Source organism: Giraffa tippelskirchi, chromosome 4, assembly GCF_054371585.1.
Source record: "Giraffa tippelskirchi isolate mGirTip1 chromosome 4, T2T-mGirTip1v1.2.pri, whole genome shotgun sequence".
NCBI lineage: Eukaryota > Metazoa > Chordata > Mammalia > Artiodactyla > Giraffidae > Giraffa > Giraffa tippelskirchi.
This window is the reverse complement of record NC_137278.1, coordinates 204,028,157-204,048,531: the sequence shown is the minus strand read 5'-3', so window position 1 is coordinate 204,048,531 and position 20,375 is coordinate 204,028,157. Positions and strand designations below refer to the sequence as shown.

The 20,375-nt window shown below is 41.2% G+C and overlaps 2 protein-coding genes and 1 long non-coding RNA gene across 8 annotated transcripts in view; 1 reads left to right on the top strand and 2 right to left on the bottom strand.

The window, feature by feature from the left end:
• The window catches only part of GRAP2 (GRB2 related adaptor protein 2), a 71,082-nt gene extending 58,771 nt beyond the window's left edge, over positions 1-12,311 (bottom strand). For all 3 annotated transcript variants that reach the window (XM_081590209.1, XM_081590208.1, XM_081590210.1), the window contains exon 1: positions 12,167-12,311. The gene's annotated coding sequence lies outside the window, so the exon portion shown is untranslated. The remainder of the gene's footprint in view (positions 1-12,166) is intronic.
• A 1,088-nt stretch (positions 12,312-13,399) lies between these two features.
• LOC145545531 (uncharacterized) lies at positions 13,400-19,476 on the bottom strand. Its single transcript, XR_014082138.1, has 2 exons — positions 19,325-19,476; positions 13,400-14,490 (listed from the first exon to the last, which is right to left on the bottom strand). It is a non-coding gene; the product is annotated as an uncharacterized LOC145545531 (long non-coding RNA).
• Positions 18,577-20,375, top strand: part of ENTHD1 (ENTH domain containing 1) — a 91,474-nt gene continuing 89,675 nt past the window's right edge. For 2 of the 4 annotated variants that reach the window (XM_081590207.1, XM_081590203.1), the window contains exon 1: positions 18,577-18,693. In XM_081590207.1, the coding sequence (XP_081446333.1) occupies positions 18,666-18,693 (28 nt within the window). In that variant the 5' untranslated portion in view covers positions 18,577-18,665. Of the gene's footprint in view, positions 18,697-19,170; positions 19,263-20,375 lie in introns of all 4 variants that reach the window. The other 2 variants (XM_081590204.1, XM_081590206.1) reach the window with 2 other exon arrangements.

The window sequence follows — 20,375 nt, the reverse complement described above, 5'->3', positions numbered from 1 at the left end:
CAAAAGGGCAATCCACACACACAGTGTATATTTAATAAACACATTTTGGTGGTGGCTATCACAAGCAGCCAACACTTGGAGAGGGTCCAGAGAATAACAAAGGGATTAAGAGGTTGGGTAGAGACTCTCAGGGTGGCACGCTAATGAAATCGAGGTTCTTTATCTTGGAGAAGGGAAGGCTGGCTTTGGCAGCTGCGAAGGTAAGTTGGTCTGTTTACCATTACTGAATGTTAGAAAGCATATGAAGGGTAGGATGAAAGAAAGTCCACTTACGTCTGGTAAGGTGATATAAGGTTAGGAATGCAGAAGCAGCTTTGACTTAGATGGTTTATAAGGCATCAACACAGGTCCTTAATAAATCTTTCTTAGGGGGACTTCCCTGGTGGTCCAGTGGTTAAGAATCCAGCTTGCAATCCAGGGACACGGGTTCGGTCCCTGGTCAGGGACCTAAGATCCCATGTGCCGCAGAGCAACTAAGCCCACCTGCCGTAAGTATTGAGCTCATGTGCCACAACTAGAGTCTGTGGGCCAAAACGAAAGATCTCCCATGATGCCATGAAGATCCTGAGTGCCACAACTAAGGCCCATCGCAGCCAAATAAATAAATACATATTTTTTTAAAAGCAATCTTTCTTTGAAAATGTTACAGTTGAAGAGTAGGCCACCTTTCTGAAATGAGTTAGGTGCTGTGCAGTAGGGAAATGACTCAGAGGATCTCTCAAGTTCTAGCCAGTTCTTATCCTATGAATTTTCGGCAGCCAGTGTCAGGAGCCGACTTGCTTCTTGTCCACCTTACTCCATAGCTGGAAGCCCTTGACCTCCTCCTGCAAGTCAGCCACACTGTAGTCTCAGCTCTAAGGCTCTTCTTGGTTGGGAGGGATTTAAAAAGCTCACTCTAGCTAAGAGCTCAGCTAACTGTCATCAGGTCATCCCCTGCTGCTAGGCTGGCTCTGAGGTGTTCCAGTTCTAACAAGTGGGGTTCCACCTTGCATCTAAGTCTGTCTCTTACTGGATTTACTGGAAATCCACCCGAGTCTTCCTATGATAACATTGGAAATCCTTTCTCGCTTTCCAGGTCTAATGTGATTTTGGGATCACATTGAGTATCCAGTCTAGGACTGAAGCTTTGTTTCTCTCCAGCCCACACCACCCCCACCCTCAGCTCAGACTTGATATCCAGTCTCTGAACCCCAACCCTGTTACCTAGGCAGTCTCTGCACAGAGCTTTGGTTACAAGCTCTCTGACATCTCTCCTCTCACCTGTGGCTGGATTCTCTATTCGCTGCCCCCCAGGCTCCCAGCATCATAACTCAGGCCACTACCAGTCCCTTTGCTCTTCTCCTATCAGGTGATGACACGCCACATGGCTTCATTTTCCTGCATCCTGCTGTGAACGGTTGCACGTATGAGTCCCTCTCTACAAACCACATACCTCTACAACAGGCCTTCCCAACCTCGTTGCTATTGACATGTACAGTTGGTTCAGTCTTTATGGTGGGGGGTATTCTGTGCATTATAGGGTCCAAAACTAGCATTGCTGGCTTCTACTCACCAGATGCCACAGGCAGCCCCTCTCCTCCACCCCCAAGTTGTGACAAACAAAAATGTGTCCAGGCATTGCCAAATGTCTCTGATGGGGAGGGTGTTTCAAAATTGCCCTTCGTAAGGACTTCCCTGGCTGTCAGGTGATTAAACCTCTGTGCTTCCACTGCAGAAAAAATGAGTTCAATCCCTGGTTGGGGAACTGAGATCCTGTATGCCACATGTCATGGCAAAAACAAAAGAAGAATGAAAATTACCCCCTTTTGAGAATTCTTGCTCTAAAAGAACCCAGAAAGGCAAGAGCATTTTAAAGTCAGTTATAGATACTTTGAGGAAAAGTCAGAATGTTTAAATCTGGTAAACATTTAACAACTATGCTCTAAACTAGTTACAAAAAGTTTCCCAGGTGGCTCAGTGGTAAAGAACCTGCCTGCCAATGCAGAAGACTGGGGTTCAATCCCTGGGTCAGGAAGATCCCCTGGAGGAGAAAATGGCAACCTACTCTAGTATTCTTGCCTGGGAAATCCCATGGACAGAGGAGTCTGGTGGGCTAAAGTCCACAGGGTCACAAAAGAATCAGATATGATTAAGCGACTACCAACAACACAAAACTAGTAATAAACACCAGAGAGAATTTTGTTAAGGTTTGTTTAACAACATAAGGGGTAAAGTGAGATGAAATCCCTTCACTCTAGGTCAGTGTTCCTGAGATCTTATTGTGCGGGAGAATCACAAAAGGACTTTTTTTAAAGATCCTGATTTGGCAAGTTTCAGGCAGGATCTGATACTCAGTCCTAACATGTTCCCAGGTGGTATCAATATCACGGGTTCCCCGACCTTCCATTGAGTAGCAAGGCCCTAGAACAAAATCACTCCTGAGAGGTAGGGGAGGGGCAATTTGAATCATAATAATTACAAGGTCATGAGAGCAAGATTAAAATTTGCATTAGAAGAACAGACTAGAAAAATGTGACAGTTTCCTGCGCTTTTCTGTAAAGAATAAAACAGCTCTCAGAGATGCATTTTGAAATGTGACATTTCTATTCGCTTGAAATTATAAATATTATACAAGCTACCTGCAAAAACTGGTGAGCTGCTATGTTAGTTTGGCAGGACTTTGAAAGGTTTCCAAAACCCTGATGCATATCTAAACTTCAAGGTCTTCATAGTCCTTGTTCTAGGGAGGAAGAGGCTAGGGGTGAGGAGGCCTAGGAAAGGGGATGGAGAAAGGGGGATCATTTTAAATGGGGCCTTGCAAAGAAACAGATTCGTGAACCTGCTTCAAATGACAAATTATTCCGTGCTGAAATTATGCTGACACCACATGAAGTTATTGCAACCTCGAATCAGATAACTCAGTTAAGGCTATAAACCAGTTGCAAAAAATGAGTGCTATTTACTGTAATGTATAGCGATCAGGGTAATCAAACCTCCTGAAAGCTGCCGAAAGCCTGATATAAAAATTACCTCTTCTTGTATATTACTGCCTCTGAGTAACTCTGACTTGGAGCTTTGCAGACATCTGACTCACTGCTGCATATCCTCAGGAAGGAAAGGCCCTTTCACGTTTGTTCCTAGTTTACAGTTAGAAAGATTTAGGCTCGCTAGTTTGTCTAAAGATGTAGATAAAAAAGTCTTGACCCTTATGCAATCTCTTCCAGGCCAGTGTTGAGATTAGCCCTGCCCTCATGCCAGCAGATAAGTATTCCCCTTAGGGAAGGAGAACTAACATCTTAGCTCTGAAATATCAATATATTGATGGGTTGTTATCAATTGGATCAAGTGTAATAGAGTTAAATCTCTACATTTAAAATTCTGTGCCTAGTGTTTTATTTCCTTTCTTTTTTTAAAAAAAATATCAATAACGTAAGTACAGAGTAAGGACGAACTGGCTTCATAGTAGAGCATGGGAACTCATGGGTATGAGTTGACCACAGTTTCAGTATGAGTCAGCATACTAACTGAGTGCCAAAAAGATGAACGAAACCTTGGGCCATATTAATAGAAGTATAGGGTATAGATCAAGGGAGGCTACTATTCCATGGTATTCTGCACTGGTCAGACCACTCCTGGAAAGCCCTGTCCCATTCTGAGCACCATGATTTAAGAGAGGCCTCACATCATAGTCCATCAGAGGCTTAAAATGATGCGAGCACGTAAAACCACATCACAAGAGGAATAGCTGAAAGAACAAAGGATATTTACACTTGAAAAAGAAGACATAAGGGGACATGATGAGAAGTAAAAGAAGAGTAGGTTATCTGAGAATAGAGTCTGAGGTAGAGTTTCCAGCACCAGAAGTTTAATTTCTTTCTGGATCCCCAAGGAAAAGAAATTCCCAAGAGCCTTCTTGATTCTGTCATTTGCAAAGTAAACAGGTCTTCATCAAAGAAGACTCTGTTCCTCCTACAATGTCCTTGAAGTGCACAAATCTGTGAAGAACTTTATGTGCCTTTGCCAAGCCATCTTCCTCTGCCTGCAGAACCACCTCTTTCAGGAAGCCCTCCCTCCAAAGCCCCACCTTGAGTCCTCTTCCTCAGGAGCTGGCACTGCGTAAGCATTTGCTTTCACTTCTCCTAGATTCCCTAATAGCTTGTTAGCTCTTTAGAGGAAAGGACCCTATTTTCTTTTTGTCTCGATTACCCTAAAAGGTCTCAGTACATCTGGGTACTGAGAATTAGGGACTGAGGGGATATCTGCTGATGGTAGCCAAAAGACGAATTAAAGTAACCAGACAAGGTGATTTTTTTTTAATAGTGCCTACGTGACAAAGCTTACAGTAAGTTCTCTTGATGATAACAACACGTAATTGACCCTTCGCTTTATGAAATAATATGAGCTGACAAAGTTGGCTGTATAGTAAATCTCACTTTTCCCTACATCTTCTATTTTAAAATAACAGTTGTATGTCTAGGGGACTTCCCTGGTGGTCCAGTGGCTAAGACTCCATGCTTCCCAGGGGGCCTGGGTTCAATCCCTAGTCACAGAACTAGATCCCACATATCACAACTAGAGCTCCCATACTCCACAGTGGAGATCAAAAATCCAGATGCAGCCAAAAAAAAAAAGCTCTGTGTCCATGCCACTGTTTAAGAACCCCATCTTCCTTGTGTCAGGTCTTAGGAATTACTCTCCAGCTGGGAGATTCTGCAATTTCACACATCTCCTTCTTTGTTTACTTGGATATTTATAGGGTACCAAGGGTACCAAGGAACCCTGGCTGCAAAGAATCAGACACAACCAAGCACATAAGCACATGGATACAAGCGTCAAGTCACAACATCACACAGCTTCTGGTTTATAAAATGAATGAGTTGTCTATTTAACAACATTGGTCTCAGACACAGAAATTCCACAAATGAGTTTAAATGAGAAAGCACCCTGTTGTGCATTTTAAAAACGAGAGGTTGCACATTTATATTACACCAAAGATAAAAACATCTTTGAGGGTAACAATGTGCAGCTCTCCTGCGTAGTGGCTTAAAGAACGATATAGTTTCACTCAAGGACAGAGGCATGGATGGGGCACTCTGAGTCATCCACGAAGCTGAGAATAGAATGCAGAACACAGGAGCCAAGTTCATGCTCTGTCAGTTGCGTCGCTGGACAGTATTACCTGTACCCAGGTACAGTACCCACAGTCCAATGACCTGACATGGTACAGAGAAAATTATACACTTCTCTGCAACAAGTTGATAGAATTCCACTTGCTAGCCTGACGTTCAGGTAGAAAATGCAGTGAGCAAAAAGACAGGGCCCCCAGTTTTTTGTCATTGGCTCTTAATCACAAATAGAGACTGACACCTTCCTGGTTGCTGGGGTAGCCAGCCTGTCTGTGCTAATAGCACTTGGCTCGGATGCTTCAAAAGACTAAGAGCAGGGTGGTTCCTGTGATGCGTAGAAGAACTTTGATTCTGACTTACCACCGTTTGACAACTGATATTACAAAAGCCTGGTTTACTGACATACGAAGCATGAGAATTTTCTGCTTGTTTTATCTTCCTGGAGAAGTCCAAAATTAAACTGGGGCTGTATCATGGGTTTTGTATATCCATACACTGTGGACACTTTTCAGAAATCTGAAACAAAGGCTAACACACAAATTTGTCCTAATTATACTGACTCAAAGATTCTTCAAACATCTCCCAAAAGAAAGGCTTTGCTCACATCCTTTCTCGTCTCAGGTCATCTGTGTTCAGCTCTCTCTCCACTCCAATTTCCAAGCACATTTCAGAGATGTTAAAGGAAATAACTGTTAGTGATGAAAAATCAGGTGGAAGATTTGCATCCTTCAAGAGAAATAACCTTTTTAGAAGGATAAGTTCGATCAGCCCCAAGTAAGTCCATCAGCATTCTTTATTTCCATATCATATTCTGAACTACCCAGGAGGGATCATAAAATACCGTGGTACGTCTGTCTGATGCAGAGCACAGGGTTGGAGCAAAATTGTTGTGAGACTGCCAGCCCTGCAGGAAAATGAGGCAACCAGAGGCACAACACACAAGCAGCCCACTAAAGCCTGATCCACGCTGCTAGTTTCTAACAGGATTTGGACATTGAAAAGGAACCCATCTGAACTGGACGCCAGCTCTTATGACCTACAGGGAAGGGTGAAAGGTCTCGCCATCTGTCACTGAAAAGGTCATTTCTCTCTGCTCTCAGACTGCAAGGGGATGAGATAGTTTGCAACAGAGAACGGAAGGGGCTTCAGAGAACATGTGGTCTAACCTCTCCCTCAGTTGAGAAGGAAACTGAGGCCCAGAGAGTTTATAATGTCACGTTCAAGGTCACGCAGGTAGTTTCCAATAAAGCCAGAATTCAGATTTCCAGAACCTGCGTCAAGAGTTCCTTGATGCTGTGCCCAAACCAGTGTGGTAGAAGGAACCCTGGCTACAATTTCACAGCCTTGGTACTCTGTCTTGGTAGACGTTGGCAAAATTACCTTGAGCAAGTCACTTAAACTCGTGAGCTTTGCCCTTCCCACTCTGCAACATGAGAGGCAAAATATGTGGTCTGCCTGCCTCAAAGATCATAGGCAGATCAAACGAGATAATGTGTGAAAATGCTTTTTAAAACTTTATAAGGCTCAGGTAAAAAAAAAAAGATAAGGTTAAAAAAAAAAGAACTCCATATAAAGCATGTTTTTCCTGCTGAAGTTCTATGGATGGACTCTTGGTGGTGGTGGAGGGGGAGGCAGGGAGTGTCCATGAACCACTGAATATTCTGTGTAAAGGTGTGTGTGAATGAATGCTAGGCATATATTTTTTCACCCCTGGGGCGTGCTTCTATAGCTTTCATCAGCTTCCTAAATGTGTCTCTGAAACTCCCCTGTACATTTAGCCTCACCACCACCAGTAAGAACCTCTGTGCTGTGGATATCAACATGTTTATGATCAATGTAAGAGGTTGATATAATGTATTAAAATATGATAATTTTCTTAGATTTAATGTGTAGTTGGGATCTCCCTGCTAGCTTTACAATTCAACAATCCACATTTTTAGAATATAAATCTGTTCGGGGGAGGGGAGTTAATCTGACCTCATGCTTTGCTCCCTAACCTGCTAAAAATCTATCACTTATAAAATGAAGATGAAAATTCAGATGATAAATCAACCAGGTTTTTTTTCCTACTAGTGTGCTTCCTTAGTAGAATGTCCTAGTTATTTAAAAAGATTTTTCTTTAAAATCATATTTAGCAAGAGAACTATCTACTTATTATTTACCGAGTTTCTACTGAGTTTGCAGCAGTTTGTTTCTAGTATTTTCCCATAAAGCACTAGACTATAGACACAAATCGTAAACCATTTGTAGGCTGCCACATTAAGCCTGTGGTTCTGGAAGGCTGAGAGGTGTGGAAAAAAACAAATGAAAAAGTATTATTCATGACCAATTGATCAATTAGCCTGCTTTTCATTAAAAAACATAAAAAGACAGGGCCAATTTAGCAATGCCTGTGTTGGAAATGCATAAAAACATTATTAATGTTGGAATTTTTTTCTCATTTATTTTTATTTAGTTCTCTTTAGAAAATCACACTTGAGAGCTTTCTGTAGCAGCAATAGGAGTGACTAAGACAGCACTGGAATCCTTTTTTAATGCTAATGAAGGGGTAGGGACCAATACCTGGTTTGTGAGGCCTTTTCTGTGTACAGTTATGTATTTCCCAAGACACAGACTGACTTATGGAATGTCTGAGTGACCGAGATAACCAACCAGAGAAGTTACCTACTATCAAGACTCATCCATCATCCCATAAAGAAATCCAATGTGGTCTTTTATAAATCTGACAATGGCTATACTCTTGTGTTTCAGTGGTAAAATTTTACACAGTACAGTAATGTGAAAAATGAGAGGCATTTTCTCCCTTTGACTGTATCAAAATATCATCTTCTGCCCCAAGACTCTGAGGTCTCATAACTCCCCTCTTGTATTATTCCTTTCAGTTTTTCCCCTTCCTCTTCCTTTATATTGAATAGTTCTACATTTTCCAGTCTTAACATTATCTCTTACATTTAGACTTTCTTATACAGAGCCTGAAGCTATAGAATTGCAATAAGCATACTCATCTATGCTTACTAGAGCGCTATTATCAGATGAACAAAACCTAAAATATATTTTGGTAGCAACAGTCTCAGGTTTGAATAACTGAAAAGAACTTAAAACTTGGGTGGTGATAGGATGCCAGGGTGGGGCCAGGCTGTAACTGCTTTTCATTCAGTTCCATTTCTGTTCCTTCTCATTCCACTTGTCAGGAGCCTTTGGAGAGAATGCTCTGCAATCAGACCACCTGGGTTCAAATCAAGGCTGTACCACATACTAATTAAGTGACCTTGTGCAAGCGACCTAAACTGTCTGCACCCCAGTTTCCTCACTTACAAAAGAAAGGTAATATTAGCCCTTGCTTCATTGTGCCCTTAGGAGAAGCAAAGTGAGTTAACACCTGTACAGTGCTCTTGGCAAATAGCAGTAACAGACACTGTTTCAGAAACTTTATGTGTATAAATTACTTAATCTTCAAAATGGTATGATAAGATAGCTACCATTATCACTCTCATTTTATAGCTAAAGAAACTAAGACATAGAAAGACTAAGTATCTCGTCGCAATTGGCCTAGTTGGTAACTGAAGGATTGGGCCTCAAACCTAGACCATCTGGCTCTACAGCAAGCACTCAGTAAATGTTACATATTACTATCATCATGAGCATCATGGTTGTTATTACCTGAACTTAAAAAGACACTCAAATATCTGCTGTGGCTGCTGATAATAACGAATGTGTATGTCTGATCCTTCTTCAAAGTATACTGAAAATGTATATGACCCCCAAACAAATAGCTGATTTAGGAAAGGATTATCACTCACCATTGAGTGAGGTTTGTTGGGAAACAGGATATCATCACAAAGCCTAAGCATTTTCTTGCCAGACTACTTGTTAGTTGCAAAGGGATCCCTGAACTGAGATCACTACTTTGAGCCCCGGTCAAACCGAGTGTCACAAATAAAGGGACAATCTGGAACTAAGTGTCTCCTGTTGAGATACAATATGGAGCATCTTGTAAAATGCGTTCAATTGAAATGTAATCAATGCTTCATTTCTAATTTGGAGTTTATGGGAAATATTGAAGATAGAGGAACAAATTAAATGACACTGCTAGGCAAAAACAAATTAGAACATTCAACAAGACAACACCTAACCCTTTCAAAAACTCCAATGTTGAATAAAAGACATAAAGCCTTCATGTAAAAAATGTATTTTTCTTTAAAAAAATTAGATCTTAGTTTTTTTAAGGTATGGAAGACATTTGGGGGACAAATGGTTAAGGTTAGATATGGTCTAGATATTAGATATTAATGAATTACTGTTCATCTTCTTAGGTATAATGATGGCATTGCAGTTATGTAGGAGAATGTTCTTATTCTTTGATGTGTACCGAATTATCTAGGGGTGAAGTATCATTTTGTCTATAATTTACAAGTAGTTAGAAAGAAATACATATAGGTGGAACAAATATGTCAAAAAGTTAGCAACTGTTGAATCTAGGAGGTGAGTATAGAGGTATTCACTGTACAAATATTTCAACTTTTCTTTATGTTTAGACATTTTCTTCACTTTGTTCATAAGATGTAGGTCTTATATCCTCTTTGGAGGGCAATTTAAGACTTCAATCTTCACATACTTAGTAATAGTTTCTTTTAATTCTCCAAAATGTTTGCTGTGAATGAATTTATTTTTTTAATCTGTTTTCTAAAAATTACTTACTGAATTCCTATTGGCTCATTGGTTCAAGCTTACTGAAACCTAATGTAATATTAACATTGTTGAAGAGAACTCAGTGCCTAGAACAAGGCCTGACACATAGTAAATGTACAGTGTGTTAATAAACATTCATTTGTTAAATGAGGTTACATTTTCCTAAGAAACTGTGAAGAAGTAAAAAAAAAAAAAAAAAGACACACGCACAGGAGGCTGTGTTGTTCCTTTATAGATTAAGACAGGCTGAGAAAGTACTGGAGATGGACAAATAGGAGGGCCAGTCAGTCTCATCCTTCGATTCAAATAGCTTAGGCCATAAATATTCTTCACCAAGTTTTGAGTTTCATGACTGCACAAAAATGAAGCCTCTGTTCCTCAGACTAATCAAGCATCAACTATAACTTGTTTAAGAAATCCCGGTGGAATCACACATGATGACACTTTTTTGAATGCGTGTGTGCTCAGTCACTTCAGTCGCGTCCAACTCTCTGCAACCCCACGGACCATGGCCAGCTGGGCTCCTCTGTCCATGGGATTCTCCAGGCAAGAATACTGGAGTGGTTGTAGACTCTTTCTGAGTCAGGAAAAGAAGCCAGCTCTGTTTCAGGCAAGAGCCCTGCAAGTCACCAATACCTACAGGTGTTAATCTCTGAGAATCAATAAACATGTGGGAAGTAGGTTCATTTCCAGCCCCTCCAGAAGGCAAAGACATAAAAGAGATGGCTTCAGGCAGTAAGTCCAATATATTTTGTATAAAAGGTGGGAAGAAAATGATCAAGATTCAAAGAAATCATTAATACTGATATTACCTTGTGTTTTCACAGCACCTTTTTCCTAAGCCATTTCATATCTATGTTAACTCATTTATTCTTACAATATCCCTAAGAAATAGATGTAGAACAATTGAAATTTTTAAAAAAGAAGATTTTCATTCAGGCCTAAGATATGAAAGATATTCAAAAGGATATTATATTAGCAATAGAGATACTTCTTCATTTTGAACAAATTGATCACCTCCTTCCCCTCTGCTTCAGTAAAGTCATTTAAAAAAAAATAAACTCTATTATAATGGGAGAATCAGATTACAGTTTGTTACATGGGAGACACTCTAAGTTCAATCTAAAATGATAGCTTTATTCAATGATATAGGACTGTCTCCCTTTACCAAAAAAACCATTCCAAGTTCTCCAAAAGAGTACAAATCAAAATTTTTAAAATTTGAAATTTAAATACACTTAGATGGTCCTCAATTTTATTAGTGCTCCTTATTGAATAATGGATCCTTTTGTAAAGAGGATCATTTTAAAATTATTTTATAAAAGTGAAGTTTTACAAACAATACTGGGTTGTTAAAGCAGAGTACGGTTATACTCAGTCCTTTCTGAAACTAAAATAAGAAAAAAAGAAGAGAAAAGAAATGAGGACCCACTGAAAAACTAATAAATCTATGATAAACACAGTTGTAGATAATGAAACATTTTTCAACCTGAGGTTTCCCACCCTCAGACGACAGAACATGAGCACATGTAATCTTTTCTATTGGAGTTTTAGATCCTAAACATTTTTCCCTTTTCTTAATTCATCTGGAGATGTATACTTTCAGTAATGTACAGATGAAGTTACATATACTTTATTAACAAGACCTAATTCCAGATATGTAAACATGATATTTTTAAATTGGATTAACCTTTGGTGGGTATATTCAATCCTCAGGTTCAAAGAGTAGGGTGTCAAAGAGTTGTGTTCAGATTTTATGCCTGAACTGAAGATGGTCTTAGGGACACAGTGTTAACTGTTAATAAAGGGATAAATATAGACAACACTCTCTCAAATCTCATTTCAAAGTAAAGTTTTCTTTTTGTAACGGAACTCAATCTGCTGTTCTTTGTAAAGGCGACATAAACACTAACAGAAGTAAATATGCAAGCCCCAAGAACAAATCCTGACCATGCAGTACTAGTGTTCATTCATCGCTACTCTGCCCTTCACCTCCCACACCCACGCCAATTCGGAACAAATGCTGACACTGGTGAAGGGGAATTCCACCTCTGTAATCCCAGGTCCAGAGTCTTTCCCTTAGATGGAAGTTGGCTTCCCTTAGAAGCCAATTAGTGGAGTCTTCTTGGATAACATTGGCTGAAAGGAGCAAGTCTTCTCCTAGTTCATTCACTGGAAGTTGAATCCTATCACTACAAACACTGTTACAGGAAAAGATTTAGAGACCTTAGCTGATGAACCAAAAATTAAAACCAATATTTACAGAGCAGAGGGGATTCATTTTAATTTGATTGACTCCAAGAGAACATTCTGCAAATAATAAAAATCTGAGACCTCTAGAGCATGTAGACGGGTGTTGCATAAAGACATACCTTTCAGAAGAGAAGAGGTTGAGTCTATGGCTTTGCACCGAACGGTCAGAATCCTTTCTTGCAAGAAGGAAGCTGAATTCCGATGTCAAAATGACTGCATTTCAGAGTCCGGATCCACTTTGGGCTGTCGTCCACGTACCACACTAAACCAGGGCATAGGCTCGCAGATCTATTGAGTGCCTCCTCCCCAACTTCTTACTCCCTCCTCCAAAGTACCCCCAGTCAGCCCAGCAGTCTGTATGCAAACCACACAGGAACTAGCAGATATGGGGCTTCAGAGAGTTGGGCGTGAGCCTTAGATTATGTGGTTTTGTTTTCTTGCTGCCGGAGTTGAACTAAAATGCAGGAGGTTCACTGAAACACTTTTGCTTCTTTATGCTTGGTTTCAGTTTTAACAAGTTTGCCCTGAACGATTATGTTCACATAAGAAAATTTTTAATCCTAGAGATGGTCCATTGGCAAGTTACTGCTGGTCTTAAGGAAAATGCACTTTCTCCGAGTAGGTACAAGCATCTGGAGGAACATTAGGACTTCTTAGGGGAACTTATTTAACAGCATCCTGGATCACTCACATCATTCAAATCTCAGGAAAAAAAAAAGCTTTTTTAGTGTACTCAGCCCACAATATTACCCTTAGCCGCTAATACTACCCTTAACAAAAGAAAGAAGAAAAATTCAAAGCCAAGATGAGTTCCAACCCCAGCTTTGCCATAAGCAAGTGCGAGCTGGGGCTGGTTACTTAGATTTGGGGAATTTAGTTTTCTCCTGAATAAGCTGGACTAAAATATTTCTGGGATTTGAAGACTTTTTTCATTGACCTAACATTTTTGTCACCTTCAACTTCCTTAGTTCTTACCTTCAGATTTGTAGCTCACGCTCCTCGTTAAGTTCCCTCCTCCCAGACCAAGTGTAACTTGCTAAGGCCTCTTCCTCTGTCTTTGCTTTTGCTAGAAAACGGATTGCCATTGTTGCTTCTTTTGCACAAAATTAGAGATATTGCGACTTGCTAAATGGCACTGTTCAGAGTCGGGGGACCAGACCCAAGATAAAGATGGAAATGTTGGCTGACAAGATGTTCCAGCATTCATCAGATAAGACAACTTGGGGATCTTGAATTTAAACTTTTTCTACATTGTGGAATGGTATTCTTTTCTATCTCTTTGCCCCTTTATACCTAAACCTTGCTCAAGATTTATGGGGTTTTTTGGGGGGTGGTGGTGGAAATGTTGGTTATGATCACTCAACCATTTTATTGAAATAGAAAGGATCTGAGTACTTGGTCGTAGTAGGGGCCCAGCAAATGATTGGTCAGATGACTTAAAGGAAGTAATTTGTTCATCTTAAATCTGTAATAGAGGGCTTTCCTTTTATTCGTGCAAGTCTGTCAAAGGTCCTTGAATCCAAGTTGCATCTGAATAGGGTCCCCACTGCTTCCATGTGTTATAAAGACAGAATTTTCAGGATAAAAACGTGTGCCCAATTTTAAAACAATCACATCTCCACGTGGGCCTCAGGGTTCTTCAGTCTCCAGGGTCTAAGGGCCTTCTTGGTGGGATCACCGTTATGCCTGATGACCTCATCATTGGTTTTCACACAGCTCTTGTCCCAAGCCAGTGATTTTGATTTGGGAAGAAAGCAGACTGTTGACTAGCACTGTACAGGAAGCACCATGGTGTTCTCAGCACACTCGCCCTAACAAAGTAGCTGCTTTTCTTCAGGACACCACCCCCAGGGAACAGAACACAAACCCTTCTCGTCCAAGAATGGGGCAAAGTGCAGAATGGGAAAATCTCACAGAGAAGTTCTTTCAGCAGTTAAGTAATGATCAGCAGACATGGTACAGAGCATATAGGGCGGGAAGCAAGGCTCCTTTAGTGGTTAATTTCCTAGCAGTTCTGTAATTGAACTGGTACAAAGGCAGAACCTAAGAATAAAAACTCTCATGTGAGACTGTCAGCAACTTGGTCCTCACCATCAAAGGACACTCAGAATAGTATCAGCAAAATCGGGAGGATTAAGGAATATATGAAACCTGAACTTATCCACCATGGAGAAAATTTTGTTTAAAACCATACTTATTTAAAAATTTTCAACAGTTCCTTTTGAGAGGTTGTTGTTGGCATCAGAACTTCTTATGTAAAATTATGCTAACTTTAACTTCATGGTACAATGTGTACTCTTCATCCAATAGCATGGGTTCAGACATTCTCTTTTTATTCATTCAATAGACAACGTTTGTACACCTACCCCTTGTTAGGTCTGTTGCAGGTGCTGGGATGTATCAGAGAACAAAACATAATCCCTCATATCCTGGATCTTACATTCTGGTAGAGGAAGAAATAATACATGTGTCAGATGGTGGTACTGCCAAAGAGGATTATAAAATGGGGCAAGAGTCATAGACTGTGTGGCTGAAGTGGGGTTGGGATTTAATTGGGAGATCAAAAGACATCTGAGCAATGTCCAAAACAAAGCGAGAGATCTGGCCTGGTGGATTTTTGGGGAAATAGCTTTTTCAGGCATCTGGACTAGCAGGAACAAAGCCTGAAGGTAGATGCAGTGAGTGAGGTGGAAGGGTCGAAATGGAGGTCAGAAGGGGAGTAGGGACCAGAATACATAGGACCTCCATGGCCATGGAAAGTTCTTTGCATTTTATTCTTGAGATGGGAGTCAGTGGAAGATTTTGAACTGGAGAGTGATATGCTCTGTGAAAGTCACTCAGTCGTGTCTGACTCTTTGCAACTCCATGGACTATACAGTCCATGGAATTCTTCAGGCCAGAATACTGGAGTGGATAGCTGTTCCCTCCTCCAGGGGATCTTCCCAACCCAGGGATCGAACCCAGGTCTCCCACATTGCAGGTGGATTCTTTACAGCTGAGCCTTTAAGTTTTTCAAGGCTCACTCTGATCATTGTATTGAGATTAGATTGTAAGAAAGCAAGAGAAAAAGCAGGGTGAGCAGATAAGAGGCTGCTGCCATGATCCTGGCAAGAGATGATGGTGACTTAGGACAGATGGTGGGAAATGTTGAGTCCTTAATATACAGGGTAACCAAAAAGTCTGGAATCATAAACGTGATTATTTTACTGTGTATTAGAACATGGCATTGATAAACCATTTATTACCTATGGAGCACACATAACCCAGAATTGGTAGCCACCCTGTGTCACAGGTGTACTCATGGACATCACAGGCTATATGAGAGACAAAGAGAGGCGTCAGCGGTGATCCCAAGGTTCATGGCCTGAGAAACCAGAAGCAAGGATGTGTCATTCACTGAGACAGAAGAGACTGTGGGTGAGAAGGTCTGGAAGACCAGATGAGGAGTTTTCTTTTAGATGTATTGAATTTGAGATGTCTGTGAGACATGCCAGTGGGGGTGTCAAGGGAGTTAGGCACCTGAGTCTGGAGGTTGACACAGGTTAGGGGTGATGATGAAATCTTGACAGTTGTTGAGAGAGAGAAGGATGTTGAAAACCACGAGACTGGATAAAACCATCCCAGAAATGAACACAGACAGAGAACTGACCCCTGTAAAGTTGAGAGGTCAGAGAAATGAGAGGAAACCAGCCAAGGAGATGAGAAGGAGAAGTAATGTCTTGGAAGCCAAGCGAAGAAAGTTTTGTTTACTTTTATAAAACTCTGAGTTCAGAAAATAAATTAAAACCCACACCAAGTTATTGGGGTAAAATGACGTCTGTGTTCTTGATGCTACAGTATTGCAACTAAATTATGGTGCCCCCAGATGGAGGAAAACAGACATCTCTTTGCACATGTCACTTTAGCAGAGTTAATTCCATAGGGGGTAGCATATGAGCCTTTTGCCTGTCTGATCCACTCAGTGACTGCTACCAGCCTCTCCACCTGCAGTGGGACTGTCGTCTTTGAGTTTGCACCGTTCTCTTTTTTCCATCTGCCTATTCAATCACCACCTATGTATGTACTGAATACTCTCAAGTTCATGAGCCCTGACCAGAACCCTCTCCCTTTGCCCCAATTTTTTTCTATTCAACTGTCTCTTTGGCATCTTCACCTGGTCACACCAGACACCTCATCTCACATTCAAAATGTCCAAAATAGAATTCATCACCTTTCCTGCAAAATATGCTCCTCAGACTGGGTTCCTATCTTAGTGAAACTAGCAACCACCATTCACAGAGTCACCCCAAAAAGAAACTTGAGTGTCACTGTAGACTTCCAGATAGATCTGGAGCCAAGTCCAATAGCTTCTACGCTTTAACATCATACACAAACGTCTGTGTGTCGAAGGAGAGTGAGCGGAGTGGAGTATGCTGCCACGCCCATGGCTTCTGCTTTGGTTATGACTTTCATCACTTTATGTTTTAAGATTTTTTTTATGTGAACCATTTTTTTAATCTTTATTGAATTTGTTACAATATTGCTTCCATTTTTATGTTTAAGTTTTAGGGACTTTAGCTCCCCAGCCAGGCACTGAGCCTGCACTCCCTGCATTAGAAGGTGAAGTCCTAACCACTGGACTGCCAGGGAAGGCACCTTCATCACTTATTGCCAGAACTACTATAAAATTCTGTTCTTTTTCCAGTCCCTCTGTTCTGCTTCCAATCTAATTTTCTGAACACACTCAGAGATTCATTCTGAAAGAAGAAAATGAATAGGTTTAAAATGAAAAAATTGAGATCTCTGACCTTCTCAAAATACAAAAGTTAAACTCACGACTGAGAGGGTCAATGGAGCTCAACATTAAGAACAAAAGATTGATTCTCAGCATAGGGGAAAGAGCATAGAAGTGCATACAGGAGATTTGGGTTCAAGTTCCAGTCAAATCCTTGCTAGCTGAATATTTCTGGACAATTCATATAACTTATTTGTTCCTGCAAACTCAGCTCAGTTTTAACTCCTCCAGAAAGCCTTTCCTAACCATGTGGTTTAGATAAATTCCTTTCTTACTCTCAGAACAATCTATGTTTGCCTTTAATATAGTAATTTATCATAGTTACTGATTTATTCCTGTTTCCCTTATTAGACTGTAACTTCCTTGTATTCCCATGGCTCAGCATAGTGCCTGGCTCTAATGGAGAATGAATGCATGTTCCTCAAACTTAGCATTCTTATCTATAAAATGGGATAATAGCACCTACATTTCAGGCTTCCTTTAAAATATATTTAAAATATGCATATGAAAATCTTCATAAACTATAACTCAATGTAAAAAAAAGCACTTTTGGTTTATTCCTCACTACTTTATAAAGTCCAACATCTTATCATGGCCTTCAAGGTCCTGAACCACCCATCTCCAGACCATCTTTTCAATTTCCCTCTGCCTTCTGCTCTCATTACTCTATATTACAGCCAGCTAAATTGGTTATGATGTCCCAATTTCTTCCATATTTCCTATCATTTTATATTATACTTAGACCTATCTACATGCCAGTATCAACAATGTAGGCTGTTATTATAGTAATAATGATTGAAGCAGTAGGAACTAAAAGCAAAGGTAACTTTCATTTACTAAGGATTTTCCTATTCTCTACATGTGTTTTCTCCCATTCTAGTCAGTATTCCGCACAGCCACCAAGGTTTTTTAAAACACAGGTTTGATTACATTTCCAGTGCCTACTGGAAAACCACCTGGTAGTACATACAAGGCGCTTCATGATCTGACTGTCCTCTGCACTTCACCTCCCTCTGCTGTTTCACTAACAGTCTTTGTGACTGCCATGGTAACTACAGAGCTTGCAGTTACCAAGATAATAGGCTCTCTCAGTCTTCAAGCCTTTACACACGATGTGTCCTTTGCCTCTAATGGCTTCCTCTTCTTTGTCTATCCAGTGAATTCCTGTCATCCTTGAAGAATCAGTTCAGATGTAAATTCTTCTCTGAAACCTGCCCTCAACTACTTCTTGGTAGGATCAGATGGTCTTTCCTCTCCCATTATGCTATGCATACCTTGTCACAATCTTCTGTGATGGTGCCTGTCACCTCCACTAGCCTGTCAACTTAATCGAACTGGATCCTATCTGAGTCCTTGCTGCTTTAGGTGCTCAGTGAAAGTCAGTTGAATATTTCAATGACTAGCCATCAGTGGTACCCAAGGCCCTCGCTGGAAGCACTCAGTCATTTCCCATCACTTTTCATCTCTAGAGTCTACTACTGGAGATTACATTCTTTGTCCTTCGGATCATGTTTCCAGTCAGTTAAGATTAGGCTAACAACACGGATTGTAAAATTTATTCTTTCATTGAAGGATTAGGCAGTGCCACAGCCCAACTGATCACGAAAGGAAGACATCTGCCTTCAGGCCACTGGATAGCCACAAGCAGGGATTATTTTAACCCGGGGCGGCTCCCTTCCTCGAAGTCCTGGGAGTAGTGGGCATCAGCCGTAGGAAAGGCCGGAAGTGAAGGGCCGGAAGTGAGGAAGCGGAAGTGGGGAAGAGCGTGAACTCTCTGGCCTGGTTGGAGGAGGCTGATCGGCTTACGGGGGCCAGGCCTTGTGTTTGGGAGGGAAAAGGCCGAGATGCCAGGCGGCTGGACATTCCCCTCAGGTAGTAGCCTCTCATTTGGGGTTGGGGGTGGGGATGGAGGGGGCCTGGAGGGGCCTGGAGGGTTGCTTTCCGACTGCCCGTACCATGCGGGTCCCTACGCCTTGTCAGGGCAGGCGGGAAGGGGACAAGGCTCGCAGGTCTCCCTGAGGGAAGGTCACTGTTGTGTGATGGCATTACATCACTCCCTCTTTCTAGAAGCTTCTCCAATACCCAGCCTCCCACTCCCACTACACTGCATGCTCTCTGAGGGTAGTCACTGGGCTGAGTTGTCTGTGTCACCCAGTGCCCGACACACGGCCTGCATGGAACACAGTGGTCGTTCTGAAACCATTGTTGAATGAATTAAGTGATGCTAAGGAATGACCCTGGATACAGGAAGCTGATTCTCCCTTTGCTCTTTACGTTCAGTTCTTTGCGGAGCATGTCATGTTTTTCCCACCACCCCTTATGTGGTGATTTTTTCCCCTTATGCTGCAGATGGGGAAACTGAGGCTCAGAGAAACCTTAATAGGAAATGGCAGACTAGGACCTCAAATCCATGCCTCTGGAGTCCTAATTAAAGTAATGAGGTGAGGTACTGCATGCCTAGGTGTGAGCACTTTGTGAGCCTATAGCAAAGAGTAGCACTTACCCAGCATTTCCCTGATGGGACTCAGTGGTTAATGATCCACCTGCAATGCAGGAGATTCGATCCCTGGGTGGGGAACATCCCCTGGAGAAGGAAATGGCAACCCACTCCAGTATTATTGCCTGGGAAATCCCATGGACAGAAGCCTGGTGGGCTACGGTCAATGGGGTCACAAAGTGTGGGACATGACTTAGTGACTAAACAACAGCAGCATGCCATTTACACCAGAGGGTGGAAACTGTGTCTTGTGCTCCTGTTTCTCTGTTTCTTAGAAATGGAGCCTGTCAAATGGTAAACTCTGGAAAATAATAGTTGAGTGATTTAGTGAACACACAGGCAGGACTCAAGTTAGTTTCTCTGCCTCTTGCAGTGTGCTTTCCACCAAAACAGTTACACCTGCTAATGCCCTGGTGATCTCTATAATCCTTCTTCCAAAACAATCTTGGCCAGAATTTATTTTCTCCTGAGTTGATCTCATGTCTACAGGCAGAATCCGTATAAACACAAGAGCTGTTCTGTCTTCATGGCACTACCCTAAATGTGTCTTTCCAAAGATGCCTCTTGGTACTCAGCCTCTTAGATGCTGTTGTCGTTATTGTCCTAAATCTTTGGATAAAGTCAGTGTAGCTCCTCAATCTCATATTCTCAGTTCTGACATCCAGGAAGTTTTGAAAACCACTTTTCCCCCCTTAACTTATCTGGCTACAAGATTTGAACTGAAACAGCCATTTGTCTTTACTTATTACAAATATTGGCAAATTTTTATTGCAGTCATGTTGATGTGTTTAATTGTTCAGACCTCTTTACTTACCCCAGACCTTTCTGTGGATATCATGTAATATATAGTGTAGGCATGGCATTACTTCTCAAAAGTTTTCTGCGCCCACCCCCCAATTAAGTTTGAAGTCTATAACTTATCTGGCCTCAAAAGATTCAGATGAGAGATTGTGGACCTGTAGTTTAATGTCACTTGGCAACTTAAATGGTCTCCTGTTATTCAGGTAAAGTTGGGGGAGAAAATAGCCTTTGTCAAAGAGTTGAGTAAGTGGGTAAA